General features: G+C 61.5%; 2 protein-coding genes across 2 annotated transcripts; one reads left to right on the top strand and one right to left on the bottom strand.

Moving 5' to 3' along the window:
- The first annotated feature begins 4,910 nt into the window (after positions 1–4,910).
- Positions 4,911–10,245, top strand: LOC119703366 (sterol 26-hydroxylase, mitochondrial). Its single transcript, XM_038143188.1, has 9 exons — positions 4,911–5,180; positions 7,248–7,438; positions 7,707–7,906; positions 7,990–8,187; positions 8,326–8,486; positions 8,830–8,996; positions 9,219–9,300; positions 9,385–9,585; positions 9,683–10,245. Exons 1-9 carry the CDS (start codon positions 4,947–4,949, stop codon positions 9,806–9,808), a joined length of 1,560 nt encoding a protein of 519 aa, XP_037999116.1. The 5' UTR covers positions 4,911–4,946; the 3' UTR covers positions 9,809–10,245.
- A 724-nt stretch (positions 10,246–10,969) lies between these two features.
- On the bottom strand, positions 10,970–15,074 carry PRKAG3 (protein kinase AMP-activated non-catalytic subunit gamma 3). The gene is made up of 11 exons (XM_038143210.1): positions 14,860–15,074; positions 14,694–14,778; positions 14,549–14,607; positions 14,228–14,273; positions 14,052–14,106; positions 13,824–13,950; positions 13,556–13,721; positions 13,351–13,388; positions 12,980–13,126; positions 12,731–12,900; positions 10,970–11,594 (listed from the first exon to the last, which is right to left on the bottom strand). Exons 1-10 carry the CDS (start codon positions 14,938–14,940, stop codon positions 12,784–12,786), a joined length of 921 nt encoding a protein of 306 aa, XP_037999138.1. The 5' UTR covers positions 14,941–15,074; the 3' UTR covers positions 10,970–11,594; positions 12,731–12,783.
- Between the last annotated feature and the right edge of the window lie 2,260 nt (positions 15,075–17,334).

Raw genomic sequence — 17,334 nt, 5'->3', positions numbered from 1 at the left:
GACAGCGACTGTAGGGCCCATTCTTAAATTAGACAAGTCCCCCTCCCCCGGCCAGCACTCCTGGCCTTGCCCCATGGCTGGACATAGCCTGGGACATCACAGCCCACAGCACTTTGCGTGGCCAGCATGACCCACACACACATGTGCACACACCTGTGAGCACACACCATACCCTCAGGGAGGGCTGGTCATCCCTTGGGCACTGACAGGCCCAAGGATGAGGGATGGATGGATGGATGGATGGATGGATGGATGGATGGATGGATGGATGGATGGATGGACAGACAGGTGGGTGGGTAGCTCTCTGACTAGACAGGTAAAGGGGCTGGATGGGAAGAGTAATGTATGTATTTGTTGATGGATGGATGGATGGATGAGTGTACAAACAGCTCAGGAGATAGAGAGACGGCTGTGAGAAAGCTGCTGCGAGTGTGGATGGATGGATGGATGGATGGATGGATGGATGGATGGATGGATGGATGGATGGATGGGACAGGAGAAAGGAAGACCCTAGCAGCATTCTTTAGTGAGCCTGTGTAACTCTGGACGTTGCTGCTTTTTCCAAACAACCTAAGTTTCACACAGCATCTGTCCTGGGAGAGAAGGGAACATCCACGTCCCAGGGGGAGAAAATTTGCCGTTGTTGCTGCACAACAATGTGAGGGCCTGACCTCGTGCTGCTGCAGCAGTGCACCCTCACTGCCAGCACAGAATCCACTCTGCACTGGCCAAAGGGGAAACTGAGGCCAAGGAAACTGGCTTGCAGAGCAGCAAAGCTGAAACCACCGCACTTCAGGGAGGCATGCGTGTGTGGCCAGTCCCACTCGCTCCAGCTCCCCACACGTCCATCTGTCCATCCATGGGAAGGACACGCATATCTGGGCTGCAAGTGGTGCCGCTGTCCTTGGGCCCCCGCGGGCTGTAAACATGATGTCATGTGGCAGCACACACAGCCCGCTCTGTGCACGGGTCCCCAAATGGGCTTCACAACTTCTGCGTGGGAGGCATCCACCGTGGCCCACAGCCAAGGGAACTGGAATCAGGAGATAAAATCAGGTTTGCTTTAGGCTGGAGCAAACAGCCTTTTGCAGGAGGAGTAAGGGACAGGGAGAGCAGATGGAAAAGAGGAGACATCTCCCCATCTTGGAGAGTTTGGCAGGGAGCAGAGGTGATGTGGGAAACTCCAGGAAAGCCCAGCGCTGGTCTCGGGTCGGCTCCCTTTGCTCCTACTTGACTTAGAATAACTCCATAGGCACTTGAAGTCACTAATCAGCCAGGAGCACTTGAGAGCAGCCTGGGGCTGCCTCCCGTCTCCTGTGATAACAGCATGCCAGCCCCGGGTTCTCTCCAGCATCCCACTCTCACGTCTTCAGGGGAAAGTCCTGGCCCACCAGGGTCCCATGGGGCACTAAGCAGGGGGAGCCTGGATCAGAGCCTTCTGCCAGGTGCTGAGCCCTCCATGGTGGTCGTGGGGGACACACGATCATGCTGCTTGATTTGCCTCTTGTTTCAAAAGCTTTGTGCTGCCCCCAGGCCTCTGTCCAGGTCTGAGGGGTCAGACAGAGGGAAAGGAGGGGAAGGGGACCTTTGGGAGAGGGCCAAGAGGGTCCCACTTGAACTCTTTGTGTCAGAGAAGAGCAGCTGTCTCCAGACCTGGGATCTGTCCACATTCCTCTTGATCTCCCCATGCCCCCCTTTGCAGCCCCACTGGCCCCAGCATGGCTCATGACTCAGGCAGTGACAGTGTGGTGACACACAGTTGATGTAACAGGCTATCTCCAGTTCAGTGCTCTGGGCTGTTTACAGTCCTCAGGACCCAGGATCAGCCTTCTCACAGCCTGGGCTTTCCTGGGGATGAGTCAAGGGATGCCCTCCCTTGGGACACCCCACTTCCTCCCCCCCATCTCCATGTGGGAGAGCAAATCGGGGTCAGTGGATGCAACTCTGGGAAAGATTTTCAGCTCGTGGGTGACACTGCACAAGTCACATAAAAGAGGAGTCCCTCCCTCTGAGGAGGACCAGCAGCCAGGACCCTCCATAGGCAGTGTGTGGTGGATGGTTGAGGGACAGAGAGGCAGGGGGTCCCACAGTGCCTGTGTCTGCACCCACAGGTCCTGCCAGGGAGATGAGGTCGAACCTGACAATGGCTCTGTGCGATGAGTACAGTCACAGCATCCCTAGGGCGAAGTGACACACAGGATGTGACCTGCCACCCCCAGCTCCACATCCCCACGGCTGAAGGCAGCGTTTGCTCTCCCGCCTCTGCTGTGCTTGTCGCCAAGCTGGGCTGGCCCCGCACTGCGGGACCTCCCGGGAGCTGGCGGTGTCCCCGGCTCCAGGCGGCATCCTCCGGCCGTGGATGGGTCATGGCCCAGCCCGCTCCCTTCGGAAGTCCCCGCCGGGCGGCTCTGAGAGAGGCTGATTCACCCAACTCTCCCGGCCCCCCTCCAGCACGACCTCCCCCACAACCCTGGCAGCGGTCCCGGCGGAGCCCCCGGCCGGTCCCCGCCGCCGCTCCCGCCGTCCGAGGACGGGGAGCACAGCCTAGCGGCAGCAGCGGGAAGTAGCCGGGATAACGGCGCTCCGCTCCGTGTCCCGAGCAGGTTGCGGGGCACCGAGGACCGGCCTGGGGAGTGGCTGCGGTGGGACAGCCTGCCCTTCCACAAGGCCGAGTGCGAGGTCGGGGCGACCCTAGCACCGGTTTTGTCTACGGGATGGATGGATGGATGGATGGATGGATGGATGGATGGATGGATGGATGGATGGATGGAGAGCTGCCCTGTAGAGAAGGAGTCAGAGGCACTGCTGGATCAAAAACAGCAAATGAGCCGACAACTTGCAGATCACGTCTGAGACTGTAAAACAAGAAGCATGCCCAGCAGGGCAAGGGAGCGTGGTTGCTCCTGCTCCACTCCACACTTGTGAGAACCCACCTGAAGTAGAGCAGCTCTGGGGACCTCAGTGCGAGAGACATGAACCTGCTGGAGCAGGTTCAGGCGAGCCAGACAAGGCTACAAAATGATCGGGGGGCTGGAGCACCTCTCCATGAGGACAGGCTGAGAGATTTTTGTTGTGCAACCTGGAGAAGGCTCAGGAACATCTTATTGCAACCTTTCAATATATAAACGGGTTTATAAGAAAGATGGTGAGGACCTTTTACCAGGAACTGTAGTTTTCACTCTTTTTGCAAGTGGCGATTGTTTTAAACTTAAAGAGGTCGCAGGGTTCCACTGCCCGGCAAGGGGAAGCACAGTTACAGCAGGCTGGGAGAGGCCAAGGCATCCTCTGCCAGCGGGAGTGAGAGCTACAGGGTCTCCGTTTCCCAGGCTGGGAAGCTCACAGAAGTCCTCGGGCAGGGTTTCTCCAGCTGCACCGGCTCTGAACCCGGCCGGGGCAGGGCAAGCGACAGAGCTGGCTATGAGCAGCCATGAGATGGCAGCAGGCGCTCGTTCTTGGTTGTCCGAGCCTGGGGTGCCTCAGGGGTGTCTACAAGCACGGGGGTGCCCGTGTCCTGCACCCCAGTCCCGGCCCCTCTGGCAGGGAGCACACAAAGCATCAGCCTGGAGCCCAGCGCGGGACAGTCCCGGTCCCCTGGTGAGACGGGGGCGAGGGCAAGAACAGCCGCTCGCGGGGCTCTCAGATACCTGCCCAGCCTCACACAGCCTCCCTGTCCAGGACCTTGTACCCAATGCCCGATAAGGGCGGTTAATGATCAGCACTGGTGTCCCAGAGACATGGTGCTGGACATCCCTGGAGTGACACCTGGACAGAGTACTGCCTGCCCTACTGTCCCAGGCTGGCCAGAGCAGACACGTCCTGCATGCATGGTCCCAGACACCCCAGCAGGGTCCTGCTCATGGGCTGGACAGCTTGGCCTGCACCAGCTTACGGCATGAGCTGGCACCGTTCTCTCCCTGGCATGAAAACATACCAAACCTCCCTCCAGTTTGCTGCCAGCAGCCACAGTGGGCTTCCCGAGGTCTCCCCATCCGTGGTCCTGGTTGGCAGTACCTGGAGGAAGTGTTGAGAGAGAGCCTGGGACAGTGTGGATCCAGCTTCCCACGACATCATACTGCACTGCTAGGGAACAAGGCAGACACAGGGGGGTGACAAGCAGGGAACAGAAGCAGGGCAGGAGAGCTCAGTCCAGGAGGGCAAGAAGACCTAAAGAGCAGCCCAGTGGCGAACCTGGAGCTGATGCAAGGTGTGCAGGCTCTGGGATGTGATCCCCAGTGCCAGAGTGCAATGCCACTGCTGGCACATGTTGTGCCCTGCCTGGTGCTCTGCCCAGCCCTCGTGCCCATGCCTGGTGCGCAATGCCCAGCGCCCACTGCCGTGTGCACTGCCCAGGATACAGCACCTGGTGCCACAGGCTCCATCGTGCCAGGGTGCTGTACCTGCCGTGCCATGCCAGTGCTGGCTGCCAGCTGCCTTGTGCATAGCTCCACCACGCAACACCTGGCTCCCAGTACCTGCTACGTGGCGCTGGGTACTGCTGGTGCCATTTCCAGTACCCAGCACCCGGTGCCTGGTCTGTGATGCTGCTGAGCAGTCCCCCATGTCCAGTACTTGGTGTACGGCTCATGGTACCCAGTGTGCTGTACCGAGTACGTGGAACGCTGGAGCCGGTCTCCACGGCCCGGTAGAAGGCGTGCCGCAGCCGGCACAAGGCGCACGGTACGGGCTGCCCCGAGCCCGGTCCCCGCTGAGCGGCAGCCGGTGCCCCGCATCCAGGGCGCAGCAGCCGGGGCCAGTACCGGTTGCGCAACGCCCCGGGTGCGCGATTCTCTATTGCCGGTGCGCGGTACCCAGCGCGCGATGCTCAGTCCCCGGTGCCCGTGCCCGGTCGCCGCCCCCGCGCCGCCCCCCGCGCCGCCCCCGGTGCCGCCCCCCACCACCCTCGGTGCCTCCCCGCCCCGCCCCGTCCCGTGCGCTGCCGACGGAGCATGGCGGGCCCGAGCGGCGGGGCCCGGTGGCCGCTGCTGCCGCTGCTCCTGCGCCCCCGCCCGCCGCCGCCGCGCAGCAGCCCGGGACCGCCGCGCAGGACCGGGGGCTCGGCGGCAGCGGCGGCGGGGCCGGCGCGGCTGAAGGGACCGGAGGAGCTACCGGGGCCGGGGCTGCTCCGTACTTTCGTCTGGCTGTTCCTGCGGGGCTACCTGCTGCACACGCACCGGCTGCAGGTGCGCCGGGGCAGCCCGGCCCGGGGCTGCGGGCGTGCGGGGGTCGCGCTGCGTGGGGGCCTGGCGACCCTGCACGGGGGCGTAGGTGGGGGAGGAGGGTTCGGAGGGGTGCGTGGGATGGAGGGGCTTCCAGGGGGGCTGCAGGGAGGGTGCTGTACCCGGAGGGGCTTTGCGAGGGAGGGAGTGGGTGCGGGCTGGGGACGAGGGGAGACGGGCTCCAGGGAGGGGGGTAGCTGCCGACAAGTGACGGCAGGGAGTTGAGCGGGGGCGGCAGTGCAGGGGAGCAGAGGAGCAGAGGGGCTGGGCGGTGGGGGACACCCGGCGCCGTAGGGTGATGCTGGGGCCAGCAGGCACAGAGAGGCCAGCGGAACCGAGTGACCTCGGGAGGGTCCAGCCTGCCCAGGGCTGCTCCAGCATCCCCGAGCCGGCCAGGAAGCTGAGGGCAAAGGCTCGGGGGCATCTCACAGGGTCCCGGCATCCCTGGGCTCCCGGCTGCAACAGCTGGAGGGAGCAGCGGTTTTGGGTGCAGGTTTTTGGGCAGGTTTTTGGGCAGATGATACCGAGACAGGGGAGGGGTAGGCAGAGGTATTTGTTTTCTTCTGTCAACACTTCCTCATACGTCGGATGAAGCAAGCAATGGGCTTGGCTGGCTGCAAGCCAGGCGGCATCTTCTAGCGCCCCGGAGCTCTGACCAGCCTGAGACGCGTGCGGGATCAGGCCTCCCTGGCATCTCAGAGCACCAGGCACTGCTGGCTGGAGAAGGGGTTGTCACAGGACAGTGGGATTTCAGGGCGTAGGCAATGGAGCTCCCTCCCGCTCCCTCCTGCCCTTGGGACTCGGAGCACAGCCTGGCTTTGCAGAAAGATGCCCACATGCTCTGGAGGTGCCTTTTCCCAGATCCAGGCAGCTCTAGCTCCTCACAGCCCAGCTCTCCAAGGCCTGCACTGGGTCAGGTCCTGGCTGCCAGCAGATGCTGGTGGGCAGGCTTCAAGGCGGGGCACAGCTGCCCCATGCCCACGAGATGCCTGCAGTACTGGGGCGGCCGTCCCTCCCCCTCCTCCTGCCACCATGCACGAGGAACGTCTCCCCGTGGTGACGATTCCAGCTGAATCCAGGCGCAGGCTGCGATGCAGACAATCTCCAAGGGAGATTGTACCACGTGCATCCCCGCAGCCACGGGGAATGGGGACCAGGGCTTGCCTGCTAAGTCCCCTGCATCCCCTCCCATGCTTGGCCATGCTCTGCAGGGGCTCTGGCAGTGTCTGGGTGGGATGGAAAGTGGCCTTTGGACATGGTCCTGTGCAGATCCACATGCGAAGGGCTGCCCAGCTGCCCCCAAGGGATGCACTTGGAGGTCACGGTGCTCCTGGCCAGGGAAGCGGGCATGGCACCTGTGGCTGCAGACAGGGAGAGGGGACCTGCAGCCAACAGGGCCCAGAGCAGGGCTGATGTTGTGAACATCCCCTAGCTGGCTTGTGAGCCTGTGGCCCCAGGGCCATGCCCTGGAGGTGACAGCCTGTTCTGGGAGCAGTCCAGTCGTGCCCTAGCCTGGTGCTGCCCTCCCACTGCTGATCATTAACCACCCTTACTAGGTGGTGAGTTCAAGGACCCACTCAGCAACTGTTGTCCTCAGGTTAAGCAGAGCTGGGGCTATGCTGGAAGCAGACTTAGTCCTGATGGTGGTTGCTGTGATGGTCCTGCAACTCAGCACAGTCCTGTGCTTGGCAGTTGTCTCTGTCGCTGCTGTCCCTTCTTGGTCTTCCTTCCCCAAAAGACCCACCAGGCTCTCTCTGCATCTCTGGGGTGGGTGAAGGATGTGCCAGTCTGTGCTGAGGGGTCAGTGCCTGGTGTACTTAGTGCTGGGAGAGGAAATGAGCCCAGAGACACCAGCCCAGGCCATCTGCAGAGCACTTCAAGGATGCTGCCAGCTTGGGGTTGTCAGAGGCAGGTGCCTGAGCTGAGGAGTCCATAGGATGGGTGCAGCTAGGCACATTCAGGGCAGCGTTGGGGCAGGGGGGATCTGACCCAGCTCGTCCCATTGACCCTGCCGTGCTTTGTGTATCACAGGTGATATCCCGACGCCTTTATGGACCTATCTGGAAGTCAACCTTCGGGCATTACAGGAACATCAACATTGGGAGCCCAGTGGTGCTGGAGCAGCTGCTACGGCAGGAGGGCAAGTACCCCATGCGGAGCGACATGGCCCTGTGGAAGGAGCACCGGGACACCCGGCGCCTGCCCTACGGACCCTTCACCGAGTGAGTGCTGCCCTGGCTGCTCTCTGGGCCAGCATGCATCTGCTGCCCCTTCCTTCGGTTATGGGCCCAGGTGGCACTTTGCATTACTCCCACTCCTGCAAGCTGCCTGTCCCCACCAAGTAGAAGGGCATGGCCACAGCAGGCAGAATGACCCCTGGGATGGTTCCAGCCTGGGGTGGGAAGCGTGCGCACGGGGATTGGGGAACTGCTGCCAGCCACTGCCCCCTGCCCGTCCATGCCCCCAGCGCTGAACCTCGTCCCCGTGCAGGGAAGGGGAGCGCTGGTACCGCCTGCGCCAGGTCCTCAACAAGCGGCTGCTGAAACCCTCAGAGGCGCTGCTGTACGCGGATGCCATCGGCGAGGTGGTGTCAGACCTGATGGTGCGCCTGCGGGAGGAGCGGAGCCGCAGCCCCTCGGGGGTGCTGGTGGGGGACGTGGCCAACCTGCTCTACCGCTTTGCCCTGGAAGGTAGGGGTGTCCTCTCCCTCACCCCTGCCCCGTCCCACCGTTCCCATTCCTCCAGAGGTCTGGATGCTGTTTGTACCCCACAGGCATCTCTTATATCCTCTTCGAGACCCGCATCGGGTGCCTCAAGCAGCAGGTCCCTGCTGAGACCCAGCGCTTCATTGACTCCATCAACCTCATGTTCAAGAACTCCATCTTTGCCACTGTCCTGCCCCGATGGAGCCGCAAAGTGCTGCCCTTCTGGGACCGTTACCTGGACAGCTGGGACACCATCTTCGCCTTCGGTGAGCGGTGACGATGGGGGTCCAGTGTGGGGGCACTGGACTCCCTAAGGACCCTCAAAAGCAGGGCAGTCCCTGGCCAAATGTCTTTTTGGCAGCCCTCGCTCTGTCAGCTCTGGTTCCTACTCTCTGTCCCTGCAGGCAAGACACTGATTGACCGAAAGATGGAGGAGCTGGAGGGGCAGGTGGAGCGTGGCAAGGAGGTGTCCGGCTACCTGAGCTACCTGCTGGCCAGTGGCAGACTCAGCCTGGATGAGGTCTATGGCAGCGTGGCCGAATTGCTGCTGGCCGGTGTGGACACGGTGAGAGCCAGACAGCTGCTGTCAGGGGATCCCTGCTGTGCTCCACGCCCAGGTGAACCCATGGGGCCGTGCTCCGCACAGCCCTTGCGGGCTCTAGCCCGGCTGGGGCTGATGCTCCACAGGGGCAAACCCGCAGGGATTGATCAGTACAGACCCTGTCCTCTGCTCTGCTTCGTATCCTGCTCCCTGCCTCCCTCTCCCCTGTGCTTGCTGCCCCTCACCCCTGACTTTTCTGCATACCAGAGCAGGGGCTCTCTGGTGCCATACTGATGCTGTGCTTGGCACAAGGCTGCTCAGGTACTGGCCCCAATTCCTTCACTCCCCCTGGTGCTCCACTCCCCAGACCTCCAACACACTGTCCTGGGCTTTGTACCACCTCTCCCGGGACCCAGACATCCAGGAGACCCTGTACCAGGAGCTGAAAGCTGTTGTGCCTCCCGACCGCTTCCCTGCTGCTGAGGATATCCCCAAGTTGCCGATGCTTCGGGCCATTATCAAGGAGACTCTGAGGTACATCCTAGCCTTGTCCCTGCCCTGAGGTCCTGGTCACCAGCCCCTTCTCCAGGGGGGATGCACCAACCAGGCAGGATGCAAGGCTGATTTCAGTCCCTCTGGACTGTAAATATCCACCTCCCCCCTGGGGAGCTGCTGAGCCTTGTCCTGCCTGCGTCTTGCTCTTTCCTGGATCTCTAGATGAGTTCTGCTCCCCCACTAACTCTCCCCATATCCCAGAGTCTACCCTGTGGTGCCCACCAACGCCAGGGTCTTCTATGAGAAGGACATTGTCATCGGAGACTACCTCTTCCCCAAGAATGTGAGTGGGGGCCGTGCTGTGGGGACCCCCGCTGCACTCACTGGGGCCAGGTGGGGTCATTAAACCCCAATTCCCGCCCTGCAGACCCTCTTTGTCCTGGCGCACTACGCGATGTCCCACGATGAGACCTACTTCCCCGAGCCGGAGCGGTTCCTGCCCCAGCGCTGGCTCCGGGGACACGGCTCCCCCCACCACCCCTTCAGCTCCATCCCCTTCGGCTACGGGGTTCGCGCGTGCGTCGGACGCCGCATCGCTGAGCTGGAGATGCATCTGGCTCTTGCCAGGGTGAGTAGGGATCCCTCCACTTCGGGTATCTTGGCATGAGCGGGGATGGGCGTCCCAGGGAGTCCCCACGCACTGCTAACCCACCTTCTCCCCACAGATGATCCAAGCATTTGAGGTGCGGCCGGACCCCCGTGGCGTAGAAGTGACATCTGTGTCCCGCATTGTCCTGGTGGCTGACAAGCCCATCAACCTGGAATTCATCGCTCGCCCGGGAGCCCCCTGACTGCACGTCCACCCCCACCCTGGGTGCCAAATGGAGATCCCCTTACTGCCCCACAAGGAGGACAGGAAGGCAAACCCCTTCCCTGGCCATCTTGGGCCAGGGGGCTCACAGCCCCACAGTGGGAAGGGTGGGGGGGATGAGAGATTGCCCCCACATCACCCCTGGGCCACTAGTAGCCCCCTGCCCAAAATCAGCAGGAGGCTTGGGGAACTGCTGTGCCTTTGACACACTGCAGGGGGGTTGTGTCCCCACCATCCCGTGCCTAGCTGGGCTGCGTCAGGAACCTGGGAGCTCTTTTGGGGCTGGGGGAAAGCAGGGAGGGGGCTTGCAGCCATTCGGTGTCTCCTTCGTCCTGTCCTTGTGTAGCTGCGCGTGGATCTGTGCCTGGAGCCAAGACATCTGGGTCCTCTCTGAACAGCTGACCTTGGCCTCAGAAACTTCTCTGTGCCTCACTTTTCCCCTTGACCCAGGGAAGGGTTGAGTGCTGGTGGTGTTTGGGGTTTACGCCTTTCCCAAGGGACAGAGCCAGCCCTGGTCCCGGGAAAGCACAGCAATAACACATTCCTCATGATGGGAGGAGGCCTGTCACCACCCAGCACTGGTATTGCGTCCCCTGGCAGAGCCAGCCAGCTCAGGAGGGGTGTTTAGTTCCTGGGACTTTCCTCTGTCAGCCATTATTGCACTGAGATGCTGATATGGGGTCATGGGAATGGCAGGGCTCACTGCAGGCAAAGCAGGAGGAGGAAGATCAGCTCAGCATCACCTACCCATCGAGCCAGGACCATTGCAAGGCTCACAGCTGGTAGCAGCCACAGGCAGGGGATGCATTGCCATTTGCCCAGACTCCTTGAGGGGTGGGGTATGGGACATTTTTAACAGTGAACCCCTCATACCTTCCTGCTTCTTGGACTGAGGGAAGCAGCAGGCAGAAATCTTGCTGGTACCAAAGCTTCTGTCCCTCAGTGTGTCCCCTATGGGACCTGCACATCACCAAGATGATTAAGACTGCATGCCCTGTGTCCCCATCCCCTCGGCTCTACCCACATGTGCCGAGGTACCACTCTGCCAGTGCCAAACTTGCTGGCAGCCAGTACCCCTTCCCCAGCCTGGTTCTCCCCAGAGGAGTCATGCCCAGCTATACCCCAGAAATGCAAGAGGCAGTTTCTTGGATCAGGCTGTTTTGTTACAGCAAGGCTGAACAGACTAACAATTAAATAAATAAATAACCCCTGCCCACCCCACAACGTGCACAGGGTCTCCATGCAAGTGCCCATCCTGCTGCCAGCTCTGGCACAGACTGTGCCTCTGCCAGAGAGCTCCCCGTGTGACCCTAAAATAAAAAAGCCTGTGTGTGCAGCTGAGCCTACGCTACCAGGCACCGAGCACAGACAGCGGGACTGTGTTCACCAGGAGGGAGCCACAATAGAAACGCTCAGATCCATCAGCAGGACAGCAGAGGGTGGCCAGGTCCTCTGGGGCTATATGGGTCCCTGCCCAGCTGCAGGCATGTTGCAGCCCCTCCAGCACAGCGCCCACTGAGCATCACTGTGTGCTCGCTGGCTGGAGGCACCCCTGGGTCCCATTTTCAGTGTTTCTGCCTCTCCAAGACCAGCAGGATCTAGACCTGGACTCAAGACGAGCCCGAGGACCGGGGTGAACAGGCATGTCCTCCCCACAGAGAGCCTTCGGGCCCAAGCCTCCTTCTTACAGGTCACACTAGAGATCCCCAAGTCAGACAAGACAGTGGCATTTCCCTGGTGTCTTCAGAGTGAGGATCGATCGATGCCTGTGGGGCAAGAGAACATGTGAGACCACAACCCCAGATCAGTGCTGGACTGGCTACCCTGTGACACGGCTCCTCCAACCCTCCCAGTGGACACCAGGGTCTTTCCTCCAGTCCTTGTTTGTATGCAAGCCCTGGGGTGGGAGGGAGAGAAGCTTGGCTGGAGTGGGACATCTCAGTGGCCTCCTGCAGCTCCTGACACAGCCACCCCTGTGGCCATCAGGGACAGGGTGAGCAAAGGCACTGTGATGGGGGGAATGGGGGGAGGGGGGCAAGGGGGATATCCCATTTGTGGCTAACACACACCATTCCCAGTCCCCTTCTGTGCAGAGCAGCTGGGCACTGCTGGGGGAAGTGGTAGGCATAGGCCTGTCCCAACCCATTGCCCACCACCACCCCAAAAAGCATAATTACCTTTGGGAAGCAGTTGGGAACTGGAGCCAGCTCCCCCCTCCTCATTTCACCCCTAAAGAGGTGCCACAGTGGGTGCCAGGACCATGCCCATCCACAGCCAGTGAGGATTCACCAGGCAGTGGGTGAGCAGAGCTGGCTGCAGGCGGTTCCAGGGCCACCTCGGAGTGAGCCCTGTCTCTGGAACACTTTTGGGGCTGCTGCAAGTGGAGGGGGTGGGAGGTTCTGCCAGCTGGGGCCCATGGGCTGGTCACATTTTGTTTATGGCTAGTGGTGGGCAGCAGGTCTGCGGTGTGCGAGTCGGGGTCTGTCCCCCACTTGTGTGTCCCTTGGGAATGGCACTGGAGGTGCTCAGGTCTCAGGAGGGGAATGAGGCAGGATCAAAAATAGGCTTTTGTCTTGAGGTGCATCACACCCCAAAACCCTCATCCAGCCCAAAGCTCAGGGACCTGCAAAACTTCCACATGCTGCCTGAATGGGGTTCTGGCAGAGTGTCACCGTGGAAGGTGCCCCATCCTTCCTCACAGTCACCAGGGATCCCCTGTGATCCTTGTGTACCCCTGGGACAAGCAGCATCTAGGTCCTGCTGTCCCCACCTGCGCACCCCGCGCTGCCAGACCCCAGCCCCAGGCTCCTCCATCCCCCAGGACCCCTTTGGATGGGGCAGAGGCAGGTGACCCAGCAGCAGGGAGGGGACAGGCACACAGCAATGGGGGTGTGGTGCCTACCTGAAGTGGAGAGAAACTGAGGGTGCAAGTGGAGAAAGATGGAGCACCGTGGGCTAAGAGTTAAGAGCATCAATACCTGCAGGAGTGAGCACAAGGGCCTGCAGGATGTCAGAGAGGGAGACGATGCCCCGCGGGTACCGGTTCTCATCCACCAGAACCAGGCGATGGACCTGTGGGTGCAGGCAGAGCATCACAGGCAGGCTGGGCAGCTGGCAGCCGTGGCTGGCACAAGGCACCCTGGCCACTCACCTGCTCCTTGGCAATGCGGTCAATTATGTCCTCCATAGGTTCGTGGGGGTAGCAGGTGAGGACCCCCTCCAGGCAGACACTGCGTTGCCGCAGTGCTTCCCTCACGCTGATGTCCAGGTTGTTGTAGGTCTTCTGTGCTGCCAGATGCTGTGATAGATGTGTCCCCATTCAGCGCCCCAAGGTGTCCTTGCACCCCATTGTGCCACCACAGAAGGGACACTGAGCCCATGTGAGCGGAGATGCAGAGCAGATGTGCACTGGCATGTGCATGTGGGGTGGGTTTGCATGGGCACAGACAGGTATAAGCACCCCACCAGTGCATGCAAGGGGCCAAACTTGAGCCTGGGCATGCACACACGCAGGGTACTCACAATGACATCAAACCGCGAGTACAGGCCAACCACTTGCCCTGCAAAGAAAAACAGTGGCTGCAGAAGGAGCCCTAGGAACCACTGCCATGCTCCTCCCACACCCCAAGGGGCAGCCCAGGGGACAGGAGAGGGGTTTTGGGTAGGGATGGTGCTGGAGCTGCTAGCAGAGGGAGATGAGGACGTCACTTTTTCCCTCCCCGGGTACCAGCATCATTGATGACAGGCAAGGCGGAGACACGGCGATCCACAAAAATCTCCAAGGCAGTGTAGATTGGGGCAGTCTCAGCCACGACGGCCAGATCACGGAAGGTGCCAATGCACAGTTCCTGCACTGTTTTCTTCAGGAAGCGTGGCTTGGGGATGGTAGAAGCCTTCAATGGGACAGGGCAGGGCTGGGCTGGCACCTGCATGTACCTTGACACCCTTGCCTGTGACACCAGCCATGAGTGTGCACAAACAGCCCCAGCACTCACAAAGATCTGGAGAAACTTGAGGATGCGCTTGTGCGTCAGGATGTGCAGGACATTGCCCGAGACAGGCTCAATGACAGGCAGGCGGTGGATTTTGTGCTTGATCAGGGAGTAGACAGCATCGAAGAGGCTGTGGGTGATGCGGACATCGTGGTGGGAGAGGGCTGCCTTCAGGTGCACACACACCCCCACTCCAAGGGGTGTGCTCTCCCCCAGTAAGCAGGCTCTCACCTATTGCTCGGAGAGATGTAGACCAGTGGCTTGAGGGAGCCCTGCAGGTACACCTCTGCCAAGGAAGAGAGCTATAAGAGGAGGTCCTCCAACCCTCTCTCGCAGCCCCACAACCCCAGAGCCCACCTCTGTGCCCTGTGTGACAACATCAGCCCAGCCATCCACATGAGTTTTACCTCTCCAGGTCTCAATCTTGTGCTCCTCCACCTCGTAGATCTGAACCTGGAGGCAGGGAAATGCCCTGGTCATGGTGGCTCCACGGGGAAATGAGGGCATTCAGAGACACTGCCCCCTTCTTTGGGCATCACGCCCCATCACCCAAACACAGGGATTACATTTTGGGGGCCAAGCAGGGGAGCAACAAGCGGATGCTGGTCTGGCCCGGAATCATCCCCTGGTCATTGTCTAGCAATTAAGAAGGGACCAGGAGTGGTGGGGACAGCCGCTCCTTGTGCCATGCATGTCCTGATCCCCCAAGGCCTCCTCACGGCACTCACCAAAGGCGAGCGGTAGTAGCGGTGGAGGATGTTGATGAAGTCGGTGATGGTGAGCATCCCTGTGGAGATACGTGGGGCTGGCAGCGCTGCCTGTACCCTCTCTGCCAGGCAGGGGATGGGGCCAGGCATTGCTTCTGGCACTCACCCACAAAGCTCTGCGTCTTGCTGTCCCAGAGAGGGGCGGCACGAACCCCGTTGGCCACCAGTGCCAAGAAGGCTTTCTTGATCTGCTGGCAGAATGCAGAGGGGTTCAGAGGATCCCCAAGCCTGCTTCTTCACTGCCCATCCCCACTTATCCCCCAGGTTATCACCTCCAGGGAGATGTCAAAGACAACGAGCTTGCAGCTGGTGGGGATGGCATCATAGCAGCAGTGGCTCCTCAAGAAGTGCATATAGACCTCAGCATCAGGGTTCTGAAACTCGGTCTCTGGGCCCAGTCCCAGTATCTCATTTCCCAGCGTGAAGGTGACAGGTCTCCTGTATTCTTCCTCCTCGTCTTCTTCCTCCCTGGGGCATACAGCCTTCGGAAACCCTGCAGGCAAAGTCACCCCAGCCCTAGCCAGTAAGCTGAGCTGCTGGGTCTCAGCTGCTGGCTCTCAGCACACTCCTGTCTGGGGGGAGCAGGGGATGCTCCCGACAGAGCCTCCCTGTTCCCTATCCACAGGAGCAGCACATAGCAGTTCTCCAGCCTGGGGCAGACTCCAGCTGAGGAGAGGGGTACGGGCAGGGTGGGCAGAGGACCAATGCACTTGTCACATGGTAAGGCAGTCCCTCCTCCTACACACCTAGACTCTTCCTGCTACCCACCTTCCTCCTCAGGGCACGCAACAGCATCCAGAAGCGCCACCTGAGAGGGCACACAGTGAGGAGGGGTCAGCAGGAGTCAACCCAATCTTTTCCCCATCCATGGATTCTGCCTGCACCCACCCAGCTGCTCTGGCCCACCCAAGCCAGGCAGAGAGAACTATCTTTCCAGGGTGGGGATGTGGGCACCCCCCACCAGCCCAGGACCCCCAGAGCCTGCAGTCTCCATGGTGGCTCCAGTCCAGGACACCCAGCTTGTCCTCCTGCTCCGGGAAGACAGCAGGGGTCTCCAGAGCAGGACAAGGCATGGATGGCAGGACCTCCTGCCTTTTCTCTCTGCTGTTGGAGCCAAGCATGTCCCGCAGCGGCTCTGCACCCATCCTCTCCCAATCCCAAGGTGTAAATTCCGTTCTTGCTTCTTCCCGTGCAGAGAGCCTCGCCAACCCCACTGGCCCCTCCCGGGGAGCAGGTCCATCCCAGGAAACCGATACTAACAAAGCAGCAGCCCGAGGAAGAGGGAGTCCACAGGGCTGGATGGCAGACCCCATTCCCCCAGTCCCCAGGAGACCCTATATAACACAGCAGCACACGCAGAGGGAAGAGCTACCCTGGCCACAAACCTTCCCGACAGAGCCAAAGTTTACGGGCCACCCTAAAATAATGAAGGCACAGAGACAGGGAACCACTCCCTTAGGAGCCTAGAGCCAACACGGAGAAGGAAGAGACCCTGCACCACCTGCCCAAACCGTTCCCAAGGGGCTTGGCACAGCTGGGACAAGGACGTCCTTGTCCCCAGGGCTGCGTGTCCGTGGGAAGGGGCCCGTCAGCCGCCCACATTCTCCCACCCCCGGGGAGGCCTGTCCCCAATCGAGGGTCTGTCGGGCCGCGCCCCCCACCCAGCCTTACGGTACCTGGGACGCGGCGGGGCCACGGAGCTGCTCCATGCTATCTGCGGGGCAGCGCTGCTATTCTGGGCCCGCGGCTGGCGTGGCCCTAGCAGATAGAGTGTCAGCGAGCAATGCCAGCCATGCCCCCAACGCCACCGCCGCGGGGGGGGGACACGGCCGACACCACCGAGCAGCGTCCGCAGCCACCTCGCAGCCTCGGGCTGAACTAGGTGGCCGCAGCTCCGGGGGCAGCGCTGGCCCTGGGGACCCGAGGGAGGGGGCGATGGAGGGATGGCTGGGGGCAGAGAGCGGAGGGACACCCCGCTACCCCGCTCCGCGGACCCCCGTCCTCCAGGAGCGGTGCTCCGCGCCGTCGGGACGCGGTGCTCCCCCGCCCCGTCGCGGCGCGGGGCACAGCGTTCCCCTCTCCACGGGGATGCTGGAGAACGGCTGGGTCCAGCCATGGGCCGGGTGGATGCGGACCCTTTGTCCTCGACGCTGCCCAGCCCTGCCTGTTCCTGCCCGGGATCCTGCGGCAGCCCACTGTCCGCGGTGACCCTGGCCGCACGACGGGGGCAGCCCGACCTCCTTCCTTGCCGCGGGGCCACCCCTTCCTGCTCGCCCTCTGCCCGCTCCCGGCTCCGTTTTCTATTTCTGGGAGGCTGTCGGGCTGGCTGCAGGGTTGGTGGCTACAGGGCCAAAGGGACAGATCTCTGGCTGGAGGGGACAGCTGGATACTGGCCCACGGCGAGGTACACGGAGTTCCCTGGTGCTGCCTCACAGCAGGCAGGAAGAGGAGGGACGAGGCCGGGGCCTCGGTGCTGGCTCACAGGGTGGTCCTAATCCCGCAGTGGTGCAGGGGCCCATGGGGCCAGACCCTTACAGCTGTGCTGTGCAGAGCAGCCTGGCACCAGCCTGGCCATCGCGGGTGCTGGCAGCAGGGAAGGGAGCAGGCATCTCCACTTTCGGAGGCTATTTTCAGGTGCTGGAGAGAAGCCGAGGAGAGATGAGATTGTCACCAAGGAGACCAGAGAAACAGGGCCCAGCACTGGGAAATGGTGGGCTGGCAGGAGAGGGGAGGGAAGGGCTCTCTAA

This window comes from Motacilla alba, chromosome 7 (assembly GCF_015832195.1).
Source record: "Motacilla alba alba isolate MOTALB_02 chromosome 7, Motacilla_alba_V1.0_pri, whole genome shotgun sequence".
NCBI lineage: Eukaryota > Metazoa > Chordata > Aves > Passeriformes > Motacillidae > Motacilla > Motacilla alba.
This window is presented reverse-complemented; position numbering and strand designations above follow the sequence as displayed.